The 21,106-nt window shown below is 39.3% G+C and overlaps 3 protein-coding genes across 7 annotated transcripts in view; 1 reads left to right on the forward strand and 2 right to left on the reverse strand.

The window, feature by feature from the left end:
- Positions 1-750: 750 nt before the first annotated feature.
- Positions 751-5,960, reverse strand: LOC5513272 (E3 ubiquitin-protein ligase MARCHF4). Its single transcript, XM_001633510.3, has 3 exons — positions 5,510-5,960; positions 4,765-5,345; positions 751-1,668 (listed from the first exon to the last, which is right to left on the reverse strand). The coding sequence occupies exons 2-3, from the start codon at positions 5,203-5,205 to the stop codon at positions 1,147-1,149; spliced, it is 963 nt and encodes a 320-aa protein (XP_001633560.1). The 5' UTR covers positions 5,206-5,345; positions 5,510-5,960; the 3' UTR covers positions 751-1,146.
- Positions 5,961-7,871: 1,911 nt separating this feature from the next.
- On the forward strand, positions 7,872-18,315 carry LOC5513273 (cellular tumor antigen p53). Of its 5 annotated transcripts, none has more exons than XM_032382720.2 (14): positions 7,872-7,985; positions 8,926-8,963; positions 9,062-9,160; positions 9,454-9,509; positions 9,590-9,639; positions 10,648-10,942; positions 11,264-11,371; positions 11,916-12,026; positions 13,701-13,806; positions 14,061-14,299; positions 15,358-15,452; positions 15,817-15,917; positions 16,356-16,431; positions 16,963-18,315. In XM_032382720.2, exons 3-14 carry the CDS (start codon positions 9,069-9,071, stop codon positions 17,116-17,118), a joined length of 1,485 nt encoding a protein of 494 aa, XP_032238611.1. In that variant the 5' UTR covers positions 7,872-7,985; positions 8,926-8,963; positions 9,062-9,068; the 3' UTR covers positions 17,119-18,315. The 5 variants fall into 5 exon arrangements, with proteins under 5 accessions (XP_032238611.1, XP_032238615.1, XP_032238612.1 ...); XM_032382724.2 differs by having other exon boundaries at positions 9,590-9,633; XM_032382719.2 differs by lacking the exon at positions 7,872-7,985 and adding an exon at positions 8,047-8,518.
- Positions 18,316-19,334: 1,019 nt separating this feature from the next.
- Positions 19,335-21,106, reverse strand: part of LOC5513274 — a 30,260-nt gene continuing 28,488 nt past the window's right edge. The window contains exons 42-46 of the mRNA XM_048724830.1: positions 20,885-20,944; positions 20,754-20,797; positions 20,441-20,576; positions 20,146-20,256; positions 19,335-19,993 (exon numbers count right to left, since the gene is read on the reverse strand). Of these exons, the coding sequence (XP_048580787.1) occupies positions 19,877-19,993; positions 20,146-20,256; positions 20,441-20,576; positions 20,754-20,797; positions 20,885-20,944 (468 nt within the window). The 3' untranslated portion in view covers positions 19,335-19,876. The remainder of the gene's footprint in view (positions 19,994-20,145; positions 20,257-20,440; positions 20,577-20,753; positions 20,798-20,884; positions 20,945-21,106) is intronic.

A 21,106-nucleotide genomic window follows, 5' to 3' on the forward strand; every position in this document is an offset into this window, starting at 1 on the left:
TTACCTAAAAAAAGCCGTTCTTGCTATTATAGCAATGGCGTGTTCATCTTTTTTAGTCAGTATTTATACGCTTCCTGCGACAAGATGAAAAACAAAAACACTTTCTGCAAATGACAACTTTGTTTGAAAAAAATATTATGAAATATTTATAGCTTAAGATGCCGAAGAGGATTGGATAACTTTCCTGGGAGGAGTAGGTTTTTTTAGGGGAGGGGTTTGGTAGGATCTGCCTTTTAAAGATATCGATACGTTTTGGGGCCCAATATCAGTCAAAGATTGTTATTAGAGATGTTCTGCCCTAAAGAAGTCTCGACGAAAATTTGTCAGAGTCGAATGCAAGTTTTTGGTGTATAGACTCTTCAAGGCATATTAGAGCCATTAAAATTTCCACAATGTTGAATTGGTGGCAAACATATGCATAATATGTTTGCTATCGAGGGAATATTTGGCGATGGACGCCATTGCTTGTCTCGTGCTGGACTATACTATGTAAAATAAATGCAGATATTTTTATCGAGAACAAACTGTGCTAGATGGTTGTGTATTTTTTGCACTTTGTTAATAAAGTTATGAGAACAGTTATTGCCTATTTCAATTCGTCTTTTAGTGGGAGTCACACCTACTTGTACGTCTTTTCCCTGAATTTCGGATTTATTAGAAGTCCACGACATCCTGTCTCATTCAAAGTGTTGCGTTTTGTTGATTCCGCTTAGGCCAAGGTTTTCGGCACTCACACACGCAGTCATAAAGTTAAATCTGATTTCTGTTTATTTCCAGAGCATTTAGCGATCATATGATCTATATAAATATATTTAACAGTTATCAAAACTAATGCAAAACATACTCTGTCTAATTTTTGTTATGTTTGATTGTATCGACTAATATCCCAGATTTCGCGAATGAAATGGATATTAAGCTGTGATTTCGCCTAAGGGCAGTCTGTCAAATCCAAAGAGTATATGTTCCTTCTCTCCGACACCTACCCTTTAACCCGTATTACGCATTGGCCGCCCATTTGCAGGGTAATATGGACGGGCCTGTCGAACATTTCTTTTGCCTTCCATGTGATCAACAGAGCGAACCTGCGCAAGCAATTGGCAAAAAATTCCCGAAGTTTACAACATGAACTACCCCCAAGTACCGTCGTCAAACCATCGACTCGCTCATGACGATACCACGTCCCTTGATCAACTCAGACAATGAACTATCACGTGACTCGCCCTGAATGCTATCCTCTATACTACTGTCCTCTGGACTCGACCCAGGGCTTGCTGTCTCCTCTCGAGACGGGGCCGCGAGAGTACTCGGTTCAACAGATAGCACTTCCTGTAGCTCACATCCGGGATCTTGAGGGGGCAATGTTTTCACTTCACATCTGGGCCCCTCTGTGGATATGAACCACTCCTGATTAAGTCGCCGCCATTTTTGCCAGAAGAAGCTGCGCCGTGTGAACCACTGGTAAAAATAGCGAACGCGCAGTACGATCATGAAGGCGCACAGCACGTAGATGGCGGAAAAGACGGCGGTAGACTCGACATCGTCCGACTTGACACACGCTTGGAAGACAACGAAGCCGATGATCGTGCTCACGCTGAACAGGGTGACGAATAAATACCACAGGTCAACCTTGCTGCACGGACCGACACTTTTCACGTCAGGACGTCGCCACTGAAAAGGGACGAGACACAAGGGTTAGGAATGTTGACAAGGAATTCTTGATTCGTAGCACTCAAAAAAAAAGACACAATAAAGTACTTTCGGTGTATGGTCCGATAAACACGAACAATGGCATTTTATTATGATGATGATTATGATATTAATGATTGATGACAATGATGGATGGTTGCAATGATGATGACAGGTCAATCTAATTGCGTGTTATTCGTTGCTGGAAGGGTGCGCAGTCGTAATTATCACGGGAAAAGGATATTATTTGACAATACGCATTAAGTAACTACCCATTTTTTGGTGGCCAACGAGGATGCGCGCGCATCCTGTGCTCCCTCCCGCCTCCCCAGGTACCAGAGAAATGTGTGTAGTCTGGTGGACATCATCATTTTGCCACTATCAGAAATTCTTTATTTCATTTTTTTATACTTCCTATTTTAATTATTCTTCTGATTAGTTATGTCATATGTTATTTGATTTGGAGTTTAGCGAGTGAACTCATTCTCAAAATAACTTTTGATACTTTTTTGACTTTGGAAGCATTCAGAACAATCTAAGGGCAAAATGTTTTATGAAAATAATGAGCACTGAAGCGGTTTCGATGGTGTAGGCTTGCTAGATGCGAAGTACTTTATGTTATAAGAACCGACAGCTAGAGAAAATTTATTTCAAACATGCAGCAGCCTATATGGGAAAGCTGTCTTGCAGACAGAAATTAAATATTAGTTTTTTAAATGCTTAATTTTCCGTGATGTTGCGTATCGTAATATGTGATTGAAGCACGATATTAGTAAATGTTTATCATTTTCTAACGGAAGCAAGTAAAAACCTTAATGTCCGATATAAGAGCATTACAGCCTAAAAGCTCAAAGTAATCTGACGTATTGTGACAATCCACCTGCGGCCCTCAGGCAGGGCGTGGCTAACACGTGCTCTTATCACGTGGCAAATATCGGTTATTCATAAAAGGAGAATGGTGTGTCTAGCGATTACCCCTAATCCAAAATCCGCTCGACTTTTGCGCAAATCTGAACCAATGTGAAGCGTTCTATAAACAAAATATCCATTTCTGTCACAAAAAGAACCCCCAGTCCTGCGTCCCCGGAATTTCCGCCCTGGAAATTGAAAAGTTGGCTTATACTTCAGAAAATCGCATTGACAGAACTATTTTTTTTTTCGATTCCCCTTCGTGCGGAGAGCTTTTTTTCGGAAAAAAAATTCCACAATCAGATTTTAAGATATCATGAAAGAAACCGTTGCGAAGAGTACCGTAGAATATCGCTAACTGAAATACATACCCGAGATAAATGGTCAACTGGGAATTCTATGTTGATATCCCATGATTCAATCTTTGTATTTCCAGTCTACATTGGTCCATTACTTTTGGGCCATAGTATCGCTGGGAAATATCGTTGTTCATGTTACAGCAAGAGATTCGTGATATCGAGATTTTAACCCTGTAATAAAATGTTATTAAGTTCATAGCAGTTCGTTTGTACGAAGTTTCATCGAAATGCCTCCTTTCTGGAACATCTCTTAGCAATTCGTGTTATCGAGGTCTATATCTTTATTATCTATAGCAGTTTGTGTTATCGAGGTTATATTGTATTACCATCTTTCTTTGACGAAATTTTTGTTACCGAGGTTTTATTGCATTACCTTCTTTTTTTTGCCGTCCTTCAGCAGTTCGTGATACCGGGGTTTTTTTTGTTTTACCGTCTTTCTTTGACGTCCCTTAGCAGTTTGTGTTACCGAGGGTTTTTTTTTTGTGACAGGTGTATTACCGGTGCTGTTTGGGTGCCACCGGTAATAGCCTCTCAAGAGCACGCTATATACGCCAGGAATATCGCGAGCTCAAATTTTATATCCATGCTCTTATTGTCTACCATTTAGTTATTGTTTGGCTGCCAGAAATTCCTAATGGAAAAGGGATTTTTATATAGCAAGTCTACTATCACGTCTAAGGCTAGAACTAAAATGATTTTCAAAATCAGATTAGTTTAGAAGAAAGATGTGATTAGATTGAGTCTGATTAAAAATGCTTCTAAGGAACGGTTTATATCGGAAGAAAAATGTCATATGGCAGAAAGGCAAAAATTCCTTATGTCTTTTCTGCATTTTGTCGTCGTTTTTGTTTTGTTTTCATGTCGCCTTGTCAAGGCTGTCAGTAAAACAACTGCCATTCTCTGCGAAGAGTTGCATCATTTGTCATTAGAACTTGTTGACCCGAAACGAAGTCCTGTCAAAACCTGTTGTTCTGTTGTTTACGCTAGCTAATACAACATTTCTTCCTGCGGTAGATCAATTACTCTCCAATAAACGCCTAAATAAAAGTATTTTAAACAAAAGTAATGGTTTTGCAAACAAGTATGAATTCACTTTATGCAGCATATTTTGGGAGAAAACAATTTGACCATCCGTCATATATTCTTATTTGTCTTCATTTCTAAACCACCATAACCTCCAGACAATCAAACGATAAAATTGGTTATTATGAGAATTATAAAAAAAAATCCATGTATTATCAAAGCCAGAATTCTACGAAGGTCATAAGCACCGTTCGCTCCTCCATTCCCTACAATGAACTTGGCGCGATATGGTTACTAGGCATGCAGCTATGGCCGTCTGGCTTAACTGATTTTGTGGTTTGCCAAAATTAAAATGTCTTTACCACCATGCACATTTACTGTTAAGAGAGAATTCTAAAAGCGAACAAAAGATTGGAAAGTGTGACCATGCGAGTTTCAAAATCGGAACATTATTGACCCCCCACGAAAATTATTTTAAGTGAATATCGGTTTCAGCATCAAACATCCGTGTTTGAAAATTTGTGGTAAAATGTAAGCATCTGCTTGAAATTATGCATCCCTAATTTATCGTTACTGTTTCGTCTAAATATTTAACATCAACAGGTACTATTGATAACAGCTTTTTGAAATATAAAAATACAGGAATATGAAATTATAGAGTAAATTTTTATTTACGATATTTTTATTTACGATAACATGTTGTGCGCGTTGATGTGTGTTTTTTTTTTAAATGGTACGAATAATCGTGTTCATGTTTATATAATTCTGCCTCTAAGATAAATCTCACCTCTCGCACCGGCTTCGTGTATTTCTTAACAGAGATTTTCTCCGCACACAGCTCACATTTGGATGTCCGCGAAACTTGAAACCATAATACCAAGCACGACTCGTGGACCCATTTAGTCGAACCAGAACACTTGCAAGGGCTTATGAGAACCTCATCCCCCTCTGTATGACAAATACGGCACTCGTTCTCGTACTCGAACTCCGCGAAAAATCCCAACTCCTGCTTCGAATCTTCGATCGGGAGTTCGAATTCAAGTTTAGGGCTACTTTTCGAATTTGAAGCATTACTGACATCTCCGTCCATATTGAGAGCGTGTAATTCCAGATTCTCTGGGGATTCACTATCCATTAGCTTACTGAACTCTGTGGGCCACAGCGTGACTACAGTCTCGAGATCTTCGGGCTGTTCTGGAGCGAGTTCTGAGGACGCCAAGGTATTCATCGCGGAGTTGAAGCCAGTGCTGATCCGTTCAAGGTTCGATCGCTTGAAATTGAAGCGGTCCGACACGTTGAACTGACACCTCAGTGTTGTGGCTTTTCCCGGTCGCTTCAGATTTCACCACTTTCGTATTGACATGTTCTCTGTAATAACAAAAGAAAATGAATAATATACAAGTAATTAAACACACTGATGCTACTGTATACAAAACCCCACAAGTCAAGACAGTCCACTTGTGAATCTTGGCCCCGAAATTTGAAGGGCAAATACATTTAGAAAATTAGCGTGTAATTATTTGTATACAGACCTGAGTACTCCAAGGTACTCTCATACAAAGCTTGTTCTGGTCGCGCGAATCAGCTTTATCTGAAGCCTTTGTCCTGCGTGAGTAGAAGAATGTCTATTGTGTGTGTGATGCACATTCCCTCTGCTGCGCGGTTTTCCCCTTTCCTGTCGAATGAGCGCTGTGAATAAATGGCTTTCCTATCCCTGGACCTCAGCCAAGATTTCCCCTCTCAAGATGATAGCGGTACCAACGTGGTTGTGGCAAAGAGGCGGTCCGGGCAACGGCGGCTAGCGCGGAAGGTTGTTTAAGACAATTTGTTTCGTGTTAATTTGTTCAAATATTTAAAATGTGGTTCCAAAGAAGTCGACTAGTAGCGTAACCGCACCGATTCGAGGGATAAGCGCCTAATCCCGTTCCGCTGTGAATTATGAATTAGGGTTTTCAATAGTAAATCCAGTGGGTTATGTCTATCGCGCTACCCGCCGTGCGTGAGCCCAGTCACGCTCACGAAAAGCGTGTCTACATGAAAACCTCTGCCCCCAAGCCCTGAGGGGGATTCCCTTTAGCACGTGGTGATCGTAATTGAGAAAATGCACAGACTGATTAATATATCTTCGGTATATTATTTTACTCCAATAAAGACCTGAACTGTCCCTAGATAGGGAACGAAAGAGACTTCCTTTATGATCATTTCTCAAGAGAATCACTAATCTGAAAGCCGGAAAGAAAAAGGAGTTTAGAATGTCGTTGTTTGGGCGTGTTTTCAATGGACTTGTATACAGGCATATTGTCTTTGCGTCTCTTCTCTAATCGAAATCAAGTTGATGAAAGGACCATACAAAGCGGTTGCAAATAATAATTTTCAAAGGTTTAATATGTGTGTTTTTATTGATAGATTTATTAAAGTCAAGCAGACGGTAGGCTGAATTATGTTTACAAAATATGTTAGAAAACAATAATAATAAATATATTTACAAATTATAACAATGGAAATGATATCATATAAGTTCTAAAAGTTAAAAATGGTTCAAAAATCCAGGCTTTAAAACTATTGACAAGGCAGCATTGTGCATCAAAAATGCGTCCCACCAACTCGATGACATTTCCACATGCCATCAAGGGAAGCAGGTCGGGTTTATTCTTGGCTTAAGATATGTGTAACTCTTTACACTTCGGTGTTCGATCGTAAGCTTTTTAGCTTCGATAGCCAATAGAAGCCAGGGGATGACGCTATTATTGTAAACGCGTTCTTCAGACTGTCAGAAACCGCTAGGAACTCTAGTGGTTCTTCAGTGGGAACAAGTGGGCGTGCGATCTCCCTCCAGTGGCTCTGTGGCTCGATATAAACAGTGCCCTGTTTATATCGTTTTTGCGATGGTCTTTGACATTAAAGCCGCATTATCACCAGTTTACTTCCGGTCGACCACGTAAAAATATCCGATGATTTTTAACGGAAAATGCGAAAAATATTTCAAAATATCGAAAGCAGTGTGTTTATTGGAAGTTTCTTTGAAGATCTGAATGATAATTTAGAGCGGATGGCCTGTTTAATATCTTGGATTTTTATAGATTCTTTTGTCTTTTAACGGTTGAGGTTTCCGTCGGACCTCCGGAAGTGAACTGGTGATAATGCGGCTTTAAGATGGTTGAGCAAATCACTCGAAAGCGAACTGGAGTCACTTGCCTTCTAGACCTTGTGTGCTTTGTAGAAATTTATTCCGGAATACCCGCGACAAATATATTTTTTTGCCTGCGCAGGCTACAGTATTTAGTAAATCAGGGTCGAATGTTCGTTCTTTTAAGCTATGGGAGTCCTGTTGTGATAGAACGCGTTGCACTGGGTCGAGGGCGGCGTTGTGGCTGTAGGTTGTGCCCCCTAATGTTTTCATAATGTTTCTGCTGTATCGCCCCACCCCCACCCCCACCCCCACCCCCCATAATTCGAGGCCTGCTACGGCTATGTAAGTTAATAGGGGAATTCACTATTCAGGTTAAAGATTCAAAGATACTTTTTTAAAGTTAATCTATGATGCTTTACAGTATGGAGATGTGTCATTAGTAGACCAGATGTTATCAGGAGACGAGCTCAGACGAACGTCTGCCCACGTCTTTTAATAAGCTATCCTTTTTTCTTCAAAAGTGTTGGAAGTGTTGACATTCTACCTTCCACAGGAATCCCGCCAGACCCGGCTAAGGGTCACTGCCAATCAAGGCCACACACATTTAGTGAAATAGATATTTGGTTTGGATTGTCTTTTCGTACAACAAGCTCTGTTTATGTTATGTCTTCGATAGAACAAGATATGATCTCGAGCAACAAGTGTTTTGATAAACGCCAGACCGGCGGCGGTACGCATTCATTCATCTTCGCTGGGCAAGAACGGCCTTGCCCGCCCAATACAATAGGGTCGTCTATGTAAATGAGCTGGCTCGATCAGACGTTCGGCGACGTATCAGCATCGTGTGTCCTTGCCGAGAAATCCGCACGCAACACAAGGTATGTTAAGCACGTTGTTATAGTAGCTTTTCCTTATGATGCATCTAAGCTGGTTATAACTCTTTATTTTTTTACGTTAGTTTGATTTCCCGTTTTCAGCTGTGCGCTTTTGATCAACAACATGGCTGCGAGCAAAAAAACACACGAAACAAAAAAGCTAGAAACATCGAGCTTTTTCAAGACGGTAGCGATGAATATGACAAAATTTATTAACTTAAGCCGGAAGAAATTGCCAGTTTAGCTGCTTGCTTTACGCACGAACTTGCCGCGAAAACCAGTGTGTTGACCTGAAACGCTGCATGTTCCACGTGCTACAAAATGTCAGGCTATGTAGGGTTAAAACGCTTCTACTGATTGGCCACTTTCAAACAGCTATCGACGCGAGCTTTTATACCGAGGATTCTGATTGGTTAATTTCCGCTTGCTCATTCCGATCGGTATTTTGGTTTAGTGTTTTGGAACGTCTCGCGTGGGCAAATGGTGATTGCTGGATTTCCGCCTTTACCACTTAAAAACATACTTTAATTGGAACTGTAAGTTTATAGATTATCTTTTAATGTTTCAGTTTTACTATCCAGCTACCTATGATGTGTTGTCAGTACGAATATTCGACAAATTTCAAGTATGTTTAGAAAACCAAATGCACAAAAATTAATGCGATTCAACTGAAAGATTGCTTCTTGAGTATTGCAACTATAACTATACATTAAGATCTATTCATTGCCCTGCCTTTGCATCTTTATGATTTTAAAGTTGTTTTGATCTTGGACTCCTATAACATTTTATCCTAACTGATAAACTTGTTTTTTTTGGCAATAATAGACCATCATCTTTCGTCTGTCTTCACTTCGAAATCAAAAGTTGGAAACTGCTAGATAATGATCGATTTCATCATTAATGATACACTTTAGATTGAATCAAATACGGTATTTTTTCGTAGATAGCATCGTTGGCTGTAGCTATAACTTCATTTGTAAGGTAAATGTGGTCGCTGATTTACAGTTATGCTTTCCAGGTGTACTTATAATAATTGATTCTTTCGTAACGTGAGTAAATTCTGTATTCATGCCTATCAGGTAAAATATGTCACAGAGCTCTTCTCAAGAGTCTCAGATTCTGTCTCAAGGGACATACGAGGTGCTGAGGTCTTTCGTCGCAGAGGCAGAGGGAGCGGAGTAAGTGTGTTTGTGTTTTCATCGTCTACATCCATCTACCTTGTCTGACTGTTAGCCTGACCAACTCTCTTTGCCAACAAAATCATACCGGTCAAAACTCCCGCATTAGGTGGGAGTTTCAAGATTTTGGACACCTTCTCCCAGTCTCCTGTGATAAGCACCAAATCTCCTGCTTTTTATTTTTATCCCTTTAGAAAAATTGTAATCAACTTATGTTGGCTACTAATTTGACTGTGCCCATCTTTAGTTGGCTCATGCTATATGTTGATATTTAATTTTGTTTATATCTGTAGGTATCAGTATAATGTAGCACCTTATTCCGTGGATTTGACCAGCTGCAATGAGCAAGGTGTGCATTATGTCTGAATCTGAGAAACATCAGTATGTCTTTTACTTTTATGCTTTTAATGATGATGTTTGCTGTTGCAGAAAACTTGGAAATCAATATAGAAAAAGTTGCTCTGATTCCCAGTGTAAGTGTATGTATCAATTGTAATGCATTGGCAAATGTTTCCACAACATGACCCAGGGGCTTATCTAGGCCATTTTTCATAGTTAAGCCCGCTACTTAAATTTTGAAATCTGGGGTGGGGGGTAGGGGGGTAGGGAAGAGACTATGTTGAACAAAAATACGGAACAATTGTTGGTTTAACTTTTGTTACGATATACTGTACACTAGAAATAAAGTGGTCATCACTACCTCATTTACCTTGGGAAAACATTACAAGAACCTAAGTGCTGTTTTTTTAAAATTATGGCTATTGTGCCATTCATTCTATAAATAGTTCTGCCGAACGTCATCTTTTGGTAAATCATCTTTTGTAAGGCTTTGTAAGTCCAGATTATACTTGTTATCGGTTCTAGAATATTTCTCTACATCATTAGATTGTTCAGGCAAAAGCTCCATGGGCGACGAAACGCTCTCATTCTTTCTCGAAAAGAAATGATCTATTTGAAGAGAAGCCATGTACAAACATGCTGCCTGCAAACCGGAAAGAAGACTACTGTTGTATCAAAATCATGAAGCCGAATTTTCAAAACAACGATTTCTTTTGGGCTTTTGGGAATGTTTGTTCAGCCAGTGCTAGTCATATTATTCTGAGCCAAATCAGATCATTGCCCTGTTTCGCCTTGTGCAGTTGCCTGGCTTTCTGTCAGGACACTGTCGGGTTTTGACTGGAGGGAAGCCAGGAAAGTGCACAATACTCTTCATGATTTAAAAAAAAAAATGTCCAGAAAGTTAGTTAAGCCTGGGCTTAACGGGCTCAAAGGCAGATATGCCCCTGTGACCACTCAAAATAACTGTTGTAAGTCCAACAGTTAGTAGAGGAGAGTGGTTCAGAAATGCAGCATACTTCAAAGGCTGAATTCTTTGTTTGGTTTTTAGCACTTTTCCCTAGTTTTGTTTGCGCACAATTCAAGCATACAGTACAAGAGAATATATGGAGTAAACAAAGAACTTCACATGTGTTTTATTTTGTTTTCAGGATTTTTTGGATTATCAGGGGGTTAATGGCTTTCATACAGAACCAGTAGAGAGCAGTAGAGAGCAATACCACCACCATGTCCCATCAGCAATAACCCCTCCACCAGACTACCCAACAACCAATCTAGTGCCAGCAAACACAGACTTCCCTGGAGAGTATGGGTTTGATGTTGGGTTTGATAAGGAGAACGGACCAACCCCAAAATCAGCTCCTTGGACATATTCTCATCAGCTTCAAAAGCTGTTATGTAGGATGAAATGTCTGGTCCCTGTTAGGCTGGTCTTCAGGTCAAAAGGTGAATAGAAGAAGACATTTTGCGAAGACTTCTGCTCCTTACAAAACATCCCTCTTCTCCTTTTATAATAATCTCTAGATTGCAGCATTTAAGTATTGTGTTGCCAAGATTTATTTTGTAAATTGTTTTTCAGCTTCAAGAATGTGTGTTTGTTTTCTGATTATTTCAAATTAGCTTTAAGGTCTAAGGTTTTTTTCACTTCACTCTTTTGCTATTTCTTAAAAAGTAATCAAGAGTTTGAGAAAAATAAAGCAAAGCCTCAGAAGGCTTGGCATACAATAAACAATAACTCAAAGATTTTCTTTTTCTTTTTAACCACAGTTCCCCCTGAAGGCTTTTACATTCGTGCTGTAGTAGTTTACAAGCAGCCAGAGCACTTTAGAGAAGTAGTTGAACGATGTGCCAACCACATCACAAGACAGGATGATGGTGAGAATGCACAAATTTCACTTATGATCATGCTGGCTTACTTTGGTTAAAAATATGTAAGTTTTTACTGTGGATGTTTCTGTGCGTGCACTAGTAAACTATACAACTTATTTTGCATAACAATTTAAGGAAGAGATCTTGAAACTATACTCAATTAAGTGCAGCCCTTAGAATATTTGATGATATTGTTATATTTCTAAATAACCAGTAAAGAATTTACACTAAATACAAAAAGATAAGTAAAGTAATTAAGCTGTCATGAAGCAAAAGGTCATGTAAGCTTTATTTAGGAAAGCTAATGCATTTAATGCCTTGCTTTTCTGGTTTTGTTTAAAACCAGAGAAACCACACTGCTTTTTTTCTTTAATCAAAACCTTCAAGATCATACCAAGAAAAAAGGCTGTAGGTATCAAAGTATTTTTGGCCAAGTATATTCTGGAATTTCTAGAATAACCGGCCTTTAATACCTTGAAAAGACAAAATATGTTTTTGTCACTATTTATGTTTTTCTCAGTAATTGAGGAATATTCTGCAATATTAACAGGACATACTGCCCCTAAACATCTGCTGAGATGTGAAAACACGAAGACTCTGTATCGCACTTGTAACTTGACAGGGAGGCATGAGCTAATGTTTCCTACACGCAAACCCGATGGTAAGACAACTTTAGTTTATTTCTTCTAATAGATTTGCAGAAAATTTTTAGGCCTCCTTTGAAACTCAGAGTATTTTCCTCTACTGTCTCCATCACAAAAAAAAATCCCCTGAGGAACAGTAATGAATGAACTTGTTAAAGAAAATTTGAGACCTACAGTACAGACTGAAAGTATTTTAACATTTCCCAGTGTAGATTTGGCATGGATTATGCATGGGTTCTGAGTTGGGTTCACACACTTTTACTGCGTGGAAAACCAGTGAGTGGAGGCCACTTACTGTGTGCAATTTTCCTTTGGTGGAATTTTACTGTGGTAAGACCACAACACAGAATATTGAAACTCAACACAACGCTTGATGTAATATATGAAAAACAAGTGCAAGTGTTTCATCAGGGATTCCAAACACAGAGAGAGATAAAAGCATGAGGCCATCTGCGGCCAAGTGCTTTTATCATGTTGAGGTATTTGGAATCCCTGATGAAACACAAAGCACAAGTTTTTTATATGGCTTCACCAAAGAATGTCACGATGTAATCGCAATTTTGCCCTAATTGTAAAAGGCAGCATGAACGGAACACAAAACTGCTTTTCAAACTATTGACCAAACAATGCCAAGAAGTTTGTGTCCAATCACAACCTGCTTTTTCTCAAGGGAAATGAATTAGTACATTTTGTTATTTGTTATGCGACTCAAGATTATTCATTCGGAGAGAGAAGCTTGAGCTATGTCTGAAGGTTTAGCGGCCAACCGTTTTCTCCCAATTGCATAGAGGACGAAAAGACATTGAAGCCAGCATCCCAAAGTCGACAATGTACAGTACACAATTGCCCAATTGTGTGATTAAAATTGTAATAAAAAAAGTTGTCATTGATGTTATTGTTCTATATGGGTCACATGCATGGATCTTGATATCCAATGAAAACCCAGATGAACATCACTAGTGGTTTGGATCACATATCCAAATCACTAGTGATGTTCATCTGCGTTTTCATTGGGTATCAAGACCCATGCATGTGACCCATATCCTCTCCACTTATTGGCTAATGCATGCATGCATGAATACTTCATGAATTTGAGAAGTAAAATATGAAAAAAAAAATTCGCTGACAATGAAATAAAGATTTTGCAGATTTTTACAGAAAACTAGCATTAACCTGAAGCTCTGAAAAGAAAGTTTTTTTCACTAAACTTCAACATAAAGATCTCCTTGTTCGTTGCACATAAAAGCAGATATCAAACAAGAGCATAACACATGTATGGTGAGATGTGATTGATCAACCTCCTCCCCGCAAACACAGCAAAAATTTCTGTCTTCTATGGAGTAGCACACATTTCTGAGAAGAGAAAGCACACACTGTCATTCCTAAATTTCTACAAAATGCCAAGCTGGCAAGAAAACAAAATATAGTGTGCCAAGCATTCAGATCTATGTACACCACCCATAAGATTTCTCACAGTGTGTTGCAAAATTGATGGACTGATGTCAGCTGTTTAAGCCCTAAACTGCACTTTGTCACAAAGGGCTTTTTAACAAAGTTTGTTCCTTACTGTTTCCCAGGGTAATTTTTTCCCGTGAGTGGAGGAAAATATAGTACCCCTGGGTTTCCGTTGATGCTTTTGTAGTCAAAGGCAGTTGAATTTTCAGCCTTTTTTTTCATGTTTTTCTCTACAGCTGGCATGGATTACTTTAAGGACATGTTCCAGTTTATGTGTTTCAATTCATGCCCAGGAGGGCTTAACAGAAGACCCATTATTGTCATCTTTACCCTGGAATTAAGGTTTGGCAGTATTTTTGTAACCCCATCATCATCTTTATCTCAGAATTCATTAGTGTTTCAGGATCCTAATCATCAGGATTATCCCTTTTACCTGCTTTATGTATAAAAATGAACTGAAGTAAATTCTTAACCATCCTCTAAATGTTAAGTGGTTGGGTTTTTATGTAAGCAGGCAAGGGTGGATGCTAAGAACAGTGATGTTGTTAGTACTTTAAATTAAATTAAGTGTTGCATGTGTTTTTATTTTATTTTAGCGGGGTAGTGTATGGCAGGAAGGTACTGGACGTTCGCGTTTGTGCCTGCCCAGGCCGTGACAAGGCAGACCAAGAATCTTTGGAAACTAGAAAAAAGAATAAGATGAAAAATTTGAACACTCCACCTCCTACCCCGGATGAGAACAAGCCATCCACCTCAGGAGAAACACCTGCAGGGAGCCATAATGGAGTCAAGGAGGAGCTTGAGTCATCACACAAGAGTTCCTCAGACAAAAGAGGTGATTTGTCATTCTTTGACTGATGTGAATTTAGAAAGTTATTTTTAAGAGTATGGAGCACATATCAAATCCAAAAATAGAGCAGTTCAATGGCACACTTTGCCAGACTTTTTTATTATGTCACGTGTCTTAAGCATGTTTTTACATAGAAATGTTGGCTACTGCCACTTTATTACAGGGAGTGCTTACTCATGAATGCATGGTTATGATAAGATACATTTAACCAACTTTAACAAAGACTGGTACTATAGAGTCAGAAGTACTGTAGCATGCAAAACCTTTGCCATGTGGATAAAGAAATGATACTATTTTGCTATCAGTCCCTTACATTATTCCATACTAATTTTCCCTAATTAAGGCACAAAACACATTGAGGCCACATATCTGTTTTCATGATTTTTCCCTCGATTATCCTTCCACTATTTATGAACACTAACATTGTATGGAGCTACAAATTTCACAGTACAAAAAGCAGCATCTCCTTAGGCAAGCTGTTATTCATCATTTGACTTCACTCAGCGCTTAGCTCAATGGATGAGAGAGGCTAGAAAGCTAAATTTAGCCAAAAACAAGCACAACACAGTCTATTTATTATCCTTTTCTTATAACAAAACAAAAATTATGGGAGGATGTGATAGGTTTTGAAGCGGCTGATTTTGCAAATTTGTTGTTTGTCCGCAAACCCACCTGAATGATGCCACAAGTACATATAAGCATACAATCAATCTGTTTTTCAATCCAAACAATTGTACAGCTGTACTTTTTGCTATGTTATCCTCCAGCAGTTACAAAGGTCAAAGCTTGACGAAGTCTAGTTGTGACTGACTAACAACATGTTTGCTAGCGTGTGAAAAAGGGGGGTAAAGCTATCCCTATTATAGATTGTGTTCATGTTTAAGTATATATTGTACTCCTGGAGTGCTCTACCTTATTTTATGTGAAATGAGCTTAACTTAACTCATTTAACATAGAGCATATTTTTATTGACTGCTGTCCTGGGGTTTCTGTACCTAAATGATGAAAGCATACTGTACTAAAAACCGATGTCTGATCTATAGATATCCGTCAGTGTACAAAAAAGGGGTTTGAATTGGAACATATTTCAAAGAGGATTAAGAGAGAGAAGGAGGACGAAGAAGAGTTCACCATTACGGTAAAATGTTACTTATAATCCAGTATTTCTGTCATTCAGTCATTTCTCTTGTATCCACACAGGAGGTTTCAGCCCCCAACTCCCATTAACATCCCTCCTAACCACTTTAGTTAGCTTTGATTTTGTTTTTCAATATAATTCTCGAAATGAAGACATGGCAATTCATATACAGTGCCCCTTGGAATTAAAATGAAATTAAAAAGGGCCGTTAGTTTCCTGTTATTGAAAGTTTTTTTTTTTTGCAGTTTCTTGAAGTGAAGTTTTTTGGCCCTTCCCCCAACCGCCCTGCCCCGCTCTCAAAAATGTTGCCTCTGAGTATGCCTTGCAATGTCATTCAATATGCAAGTATTTACTTCCCCCAAAGGTTCGTGGAAGGGATAACTATGAAATGTTGCTGAAAATAAAAGAGAGCCTCGACCTTATGAACATGGTTCCTCAGTCAGTTGTTGACAACTATAGAAAAACGTAAGTGTGTTTTGTTTATGATGGATACGATTTGATTGGAAAATCAGCCCAAATCCTGGCTGGGTTTCATGGTCAGATATGTGTCTTATGGTTCGTACCTGAGGCAAATTCCTCAGGCCCTTGACTCGACCACAATCCAGCCGAAAGGCGGGTGATTAGCTTTGCAAATTTATTTTTTATATACAGTTAACTCACACTGACTGTAGTCAGTTTTTACCCCCCTAAGTAACACACACAGCATCTGAGAGTTGTGCCAGCGCACATTATTTTATTTATTTAAGGTAAAAAATACTTCTTGATGTAAAGAAATACAAGCTGAATGGCTTCTGAAAAGTTCCTATGTTTGTTATACATTGTTTGTTATACTGCAATGATCTCTGTGACACTTTTGCTGATGTTACAGTATCTTTATCTTGCTGCAATGATTTCCGTCTGCAGTTGCCCGCCATGTGGACCCACGTGGTTCTTGGATCAGCAAAAACCGAAACCCATCCAGCAGGTGGAATCATCTACGGTAAATCTTGAACATTTGTCACTTGTTTAGTGGAACCCTTTTACCATGCGACGCACGCTACCGTCGACACCTTGACAGTTTTGTAAAATAAGCCAATAAGGATGCGAGAAACGTACTGTGTGACTGACCAGCGAGCCAACGAAATGATTGAGGGGACATCAAACAACGATAGAATCCCTTTTGTCATGTAGCTCGTGTCAATCAAACTGTGGTTCTTGCATGCTGGTTGGCTAATACTTTCTTGAAACTTTGCCTTGGTGGCCACGGCATCGCGCGTGATATGATTTTTATGGGAGGCATTTAATTTTTTATAATTATTTGCTTCATCGTGACTTTATTATACTAATATGATTTTAATATCATCATTAATATCATTGTTGTTGTTTTTGCTTTATTGTTAAAACATCGCGAAATTCAAACGACATGAAAATATATTTTGAGAAATGTCTAAGATGACGTGTAAAAGATAAGGTTTTTACTTCGGATGCTCACATGGCCCAAATCACACCAACGCTTTTCTGTGTTTTTCAGGACTCGGAGCTTGAGTGTTCACCGCCGAACTCCTTGTCACAGCTTTCTAGAACATCATCAAACGCCTCCAGTCAGGGTCGCAGGGCGGCGGCCGAGTACTCTGCTGTACGATTCTCTTTGAAGAGAACAGTGACCTACCCGCCCTCGAGACACTAAATGCTACAGCGACTTACAGTACATACATGAACTCTTGGGAACCCTGTGATCAGCCTGAATGAGTTGAATTCATACGATAAGGGAGACTGGATCCCATTGTGCAGTATGGTTTTTATGCAAGTACAATATTGTCGCTTAAACGTAACAGTAAATTAACGAGGTGAAGTGACCTCAGTCTAAAGATACTTCGATAATTACGCAATGCATCTTCCTTCTCTCACGCGCGGATCCAGTCTTCTCAAGTTTCAGTCCAAAGCTCACTGCCTCTCGAGCCGTATCTATCGTTCCATGACTATTACTTATCAAGTGATTTTTCTAACGTTGTGTGAATGCAACTTGTTTGATGGCGTCGCTGTGGTTATACCGGAGAAATATTTTTGAGTCACCTTAATGCACGTTTTAGTGCCAGAAAAGTTCAGTTGTCTCAGTTCTTGTTCCAGTTCTAATATCATGTTTACTGCTAAGTATTAAACACTCTGAGGGGTACAGTGTCTTATAATAAGCAGTATAAAAGTTGACGTCAATGGATTATTATTTTCATTGTGATATGACGATGCATAGAAGAGGACATACAAAAATGCTCGTTTTAGTGCCCAGTTAAAAATGCGTCGCCCGAATTTACAATAAATGCTTCGTTCAAATAATCGCCCATTCTTCCCTTTGGATCACGGATCCAACAAAAACGTGTCTCCAGCACGCTAAAACGAGCATCTGCGAATTATGATTATAATGGTTGTTGTTGTCTTACATAAATTTTTACAGTACAAATTAATGTTGACATTACTCAATACTTGTAAATAGTTATACAAATTTGTTTTGTTGACATTTTAGCCATTCACTCTTACTCTACAAACTCAGCCGTAAGGGAAGGCTTTCCACGGACTATTTTCTTCTTGCAAATCCAATTCAGAGAACTGGTTGAGGAATATTGAAAGGAGAAAGACTATAGCCAAATATCTACTACTGTTAGTTTGAAGCAGGAACAGGAGATATTGCAATTGTCAATGTTCTACGAACTCTTACAAGCATTTCCGACCGCTAAACCGCTTTCTGGCTTCCGTCAAGAAAACGCTTCAAAGGACGGAAACCCGAAGGCGATTTAGCTGTTTGAACTCGTCGGCGAGAGTTCTTAGAATATTGAAAAAATGAATTCTCCAATTTTGTAAATAATATTCAAATAAAACGTACATAAATTTTGGAGTGATTGCCGAAGAGTTTCGTGAAAACGGGGATAAAGCCATTTAGCGGCCTCTCCCTTGTCCACAATCACCTATCAGGCGTCGGCAGATTATTATGGGGTTAGCGAATATGAAAGTTGAAGGTGTTACCGTTAATGATCTAATAAACGCCCGGGGCAATTATTTAATTTAATATATGGTTCGAGGAATTGGCTGGCGTTAAATGGATAGGAGGCGTTTATTCAATAAAGGCGTTCTTTACAAACAGCCTGTGGTTCCCCTTTCACAGGAATCCCGAATCTCCGAAGAGCCGGCTATTACAAACTATAATAATATAACAAACCCAAGTGCAGTAGGGTTCTAGTCGGGATCAAGTTAAATTATAGCGCGTGGCAATCGTTTCTTGACGTTGAGCAAGTCTCAACCAGTAGAAGCCAAGCTCAGATTAAGCAAGAAGGCAATTGAATTGATTTATATTATCGGAATTCCTATGTCGTTTAAGTTTAAGCTGGGGGGGGAGTCAAATAGAGAAGGTCGTTCAATATAGACTTGTAGCTTAGGGGTGCGTTCTTTAGAAAGGGGGCGTTTAGTACATCATTAACCGTAGAGGTCTAGAGTGGTGCGAAATTTCAAGGTGATTCTTGAGTGTGCGACGATGAATTTTACAGCAAAATGTATTTTTGTATGATACTCCCTACCCCAGCCCCATCCAAGTAGAGAACGAGCCAAACAATTTGGTAGGCACAATAACTCCTTTATGATAACCTTATGGAACCTGGTGGTAAAAAAAACGGGATTTTAGAGAGGAGTGCATGCTTGAATACCCAGAGGGCTCCCCATAAAAGGGCTAGGTCCTCAAGCATGCTAAAACGAGAACGTGATTTTGGGTAAGAACTGGCGGGAAACCTGTGGTAAGAGCGGGCGGGAAGCCTGTGGTAAGAGCGGGCGGGAAGGCAGAAAGCGTATGTAAAAACATACTTTAGAACCCCCCTCCTTTATCAAAGGGTACCCCTATACTAGCAAACTAAATGCCATTTGTTAAAAAAGTCAGATATAATTTAATTCCATTGGGTAGAAAATATAATCAGCGAAAGATTTGTGTAGATAGCGTCACGCGTATGAACGTTAAATTACTATATACAAATAATATGGATATTTAAAACTGCCTATAATCGAAATCATACCCGGAATTATAGTATGGCAGACTTCCCGAGCTCGACGAACATTTTAAAATTCGAACATTTAAAAGGTCTATTCTATTGTTAAGCACGGATAATTACAATCTCCGTAATTATAAGAATTTTTAAAATTAAAAAGTAGACTAAAACAATAACTTTAACCCTGGATCTTTCAATAAAAATAGGCGCTGGTCTTTGGCAAAAGATATCCTGAGCTTCTCTCAGGGAATATTGTAATGAGATAACACATTACAGCATGCTCTGATATCATCAATATGACAGTAGAAATACTGGCTACCGACGTAATTAAACATTTCTTTGACAAGGTGATCCATGCAATTACTTCGCGTCAAATCTGGGCTCATCGCCAGAATACTGCTGAAAGCTCGTTAACTATCACAGTCATGACTCGTTGTATTTCTTCATCCAGAGCCGGAACCACTTCTCGACCTGTGCAAGGTTCCACTCGTGAAGTAATCGGCGCCTAATCGTGGTGAGACGAAGCCAGGAACCGAACACCTACCGAGAACAATATGCAATGAGTATGCAATGAGTAAGAAGTACCGGTAAATAAAAAGCAGTATAAAAGTGGTTAACCCAAGCTACAAGGAAACAACAACACAAAGACCACAGCAGCATATTTTTTTGCTGTAAAAGTTTTATCTTTTTACCTCGGAAAGGAGTTTCTTCTCCTCGTGTTTCATCATCAGTTCGGAGACGCGCTTGCGCACTAGCTGATGGCGCCACTTGCTCCAGTATTTGTGATACAACCGGTGGTCACCCTGTGGTACAACCAAAAGGATCAGTGACAAAGTAATTTCAATAAGACAACCTCGTTATTGAGGGCAACTTTCAGTCTCAAATATGATAGCCCTATCCTTTTTTTTGTAAACCGCTTGGTTAAATTCGCCAACACAATTATCAGCAATTTAGAGGAAAAATATTTGTAGTTTAAGTTTGTCTCACCAGCTCGCTTGCGATGGCTTTCAAGTTGCTCTTCTTTTTCCACATGTCAAAATGGTTTTGCACCAATCGCTGCTGTTTCATCTCCAAATACTTCTCCATGCGAGCGTCGTGCATCCACGCGCGAAAACACACCTTACTGTAAACATGCGTGTAAAGAAGTATGTGAAAATTTAGGTCACGCGCGAATACAGGAACCAGTTGAAAGCGGGAACATGTTGTGGTGTTGTGCACGTGATACAACACTGATGTGCACGGTGCACGTGATACAACACTGTTATGCGTACGGTGTGCACGTGATACTTGATCAACTCACCAGAGATGCTGACGGTAATGAAGATCAGCGACTGTGCCTTTCTCCTGTAAATAAAAATCCAAATTACTTTCACATGACTACCCATTTGGAGAAGCCGAATGAATGAGTGCGTAAAAAGCATCCCATCTCACCGTTTCTAGCTTTTTTTCCTCTAGACGATCATCGTAAACAGTCTTCCAGTCCAAGAAAAACTGACAAGAAAGGGTAAGCGGTAAGTATCGCGCATGCGTTTGTATACCTAGTAATCTCACTTAACTGACTTACCCTAGCTGTAAGCATGGTCTTGTAGTGCTATACCTAGGAAACACATGCCTTACCCCAGCTGTAAGCATGGTCTTGTAGTGCTATACCTA

Source organism: Nematostella vectensis, chromosome 3 (assembly GCF_932526225.1).
Source record: "Nematostella vectensis chromosome 3, jaNemVect1.1, whole genome shotgun sequence".
Lineage (NCBI taxonomy): Eukaryota > Metazoa > Cnidaria > Anthozoa > Actiniaria > Edwardsiidae > Nematostella > Nematostella vectensis.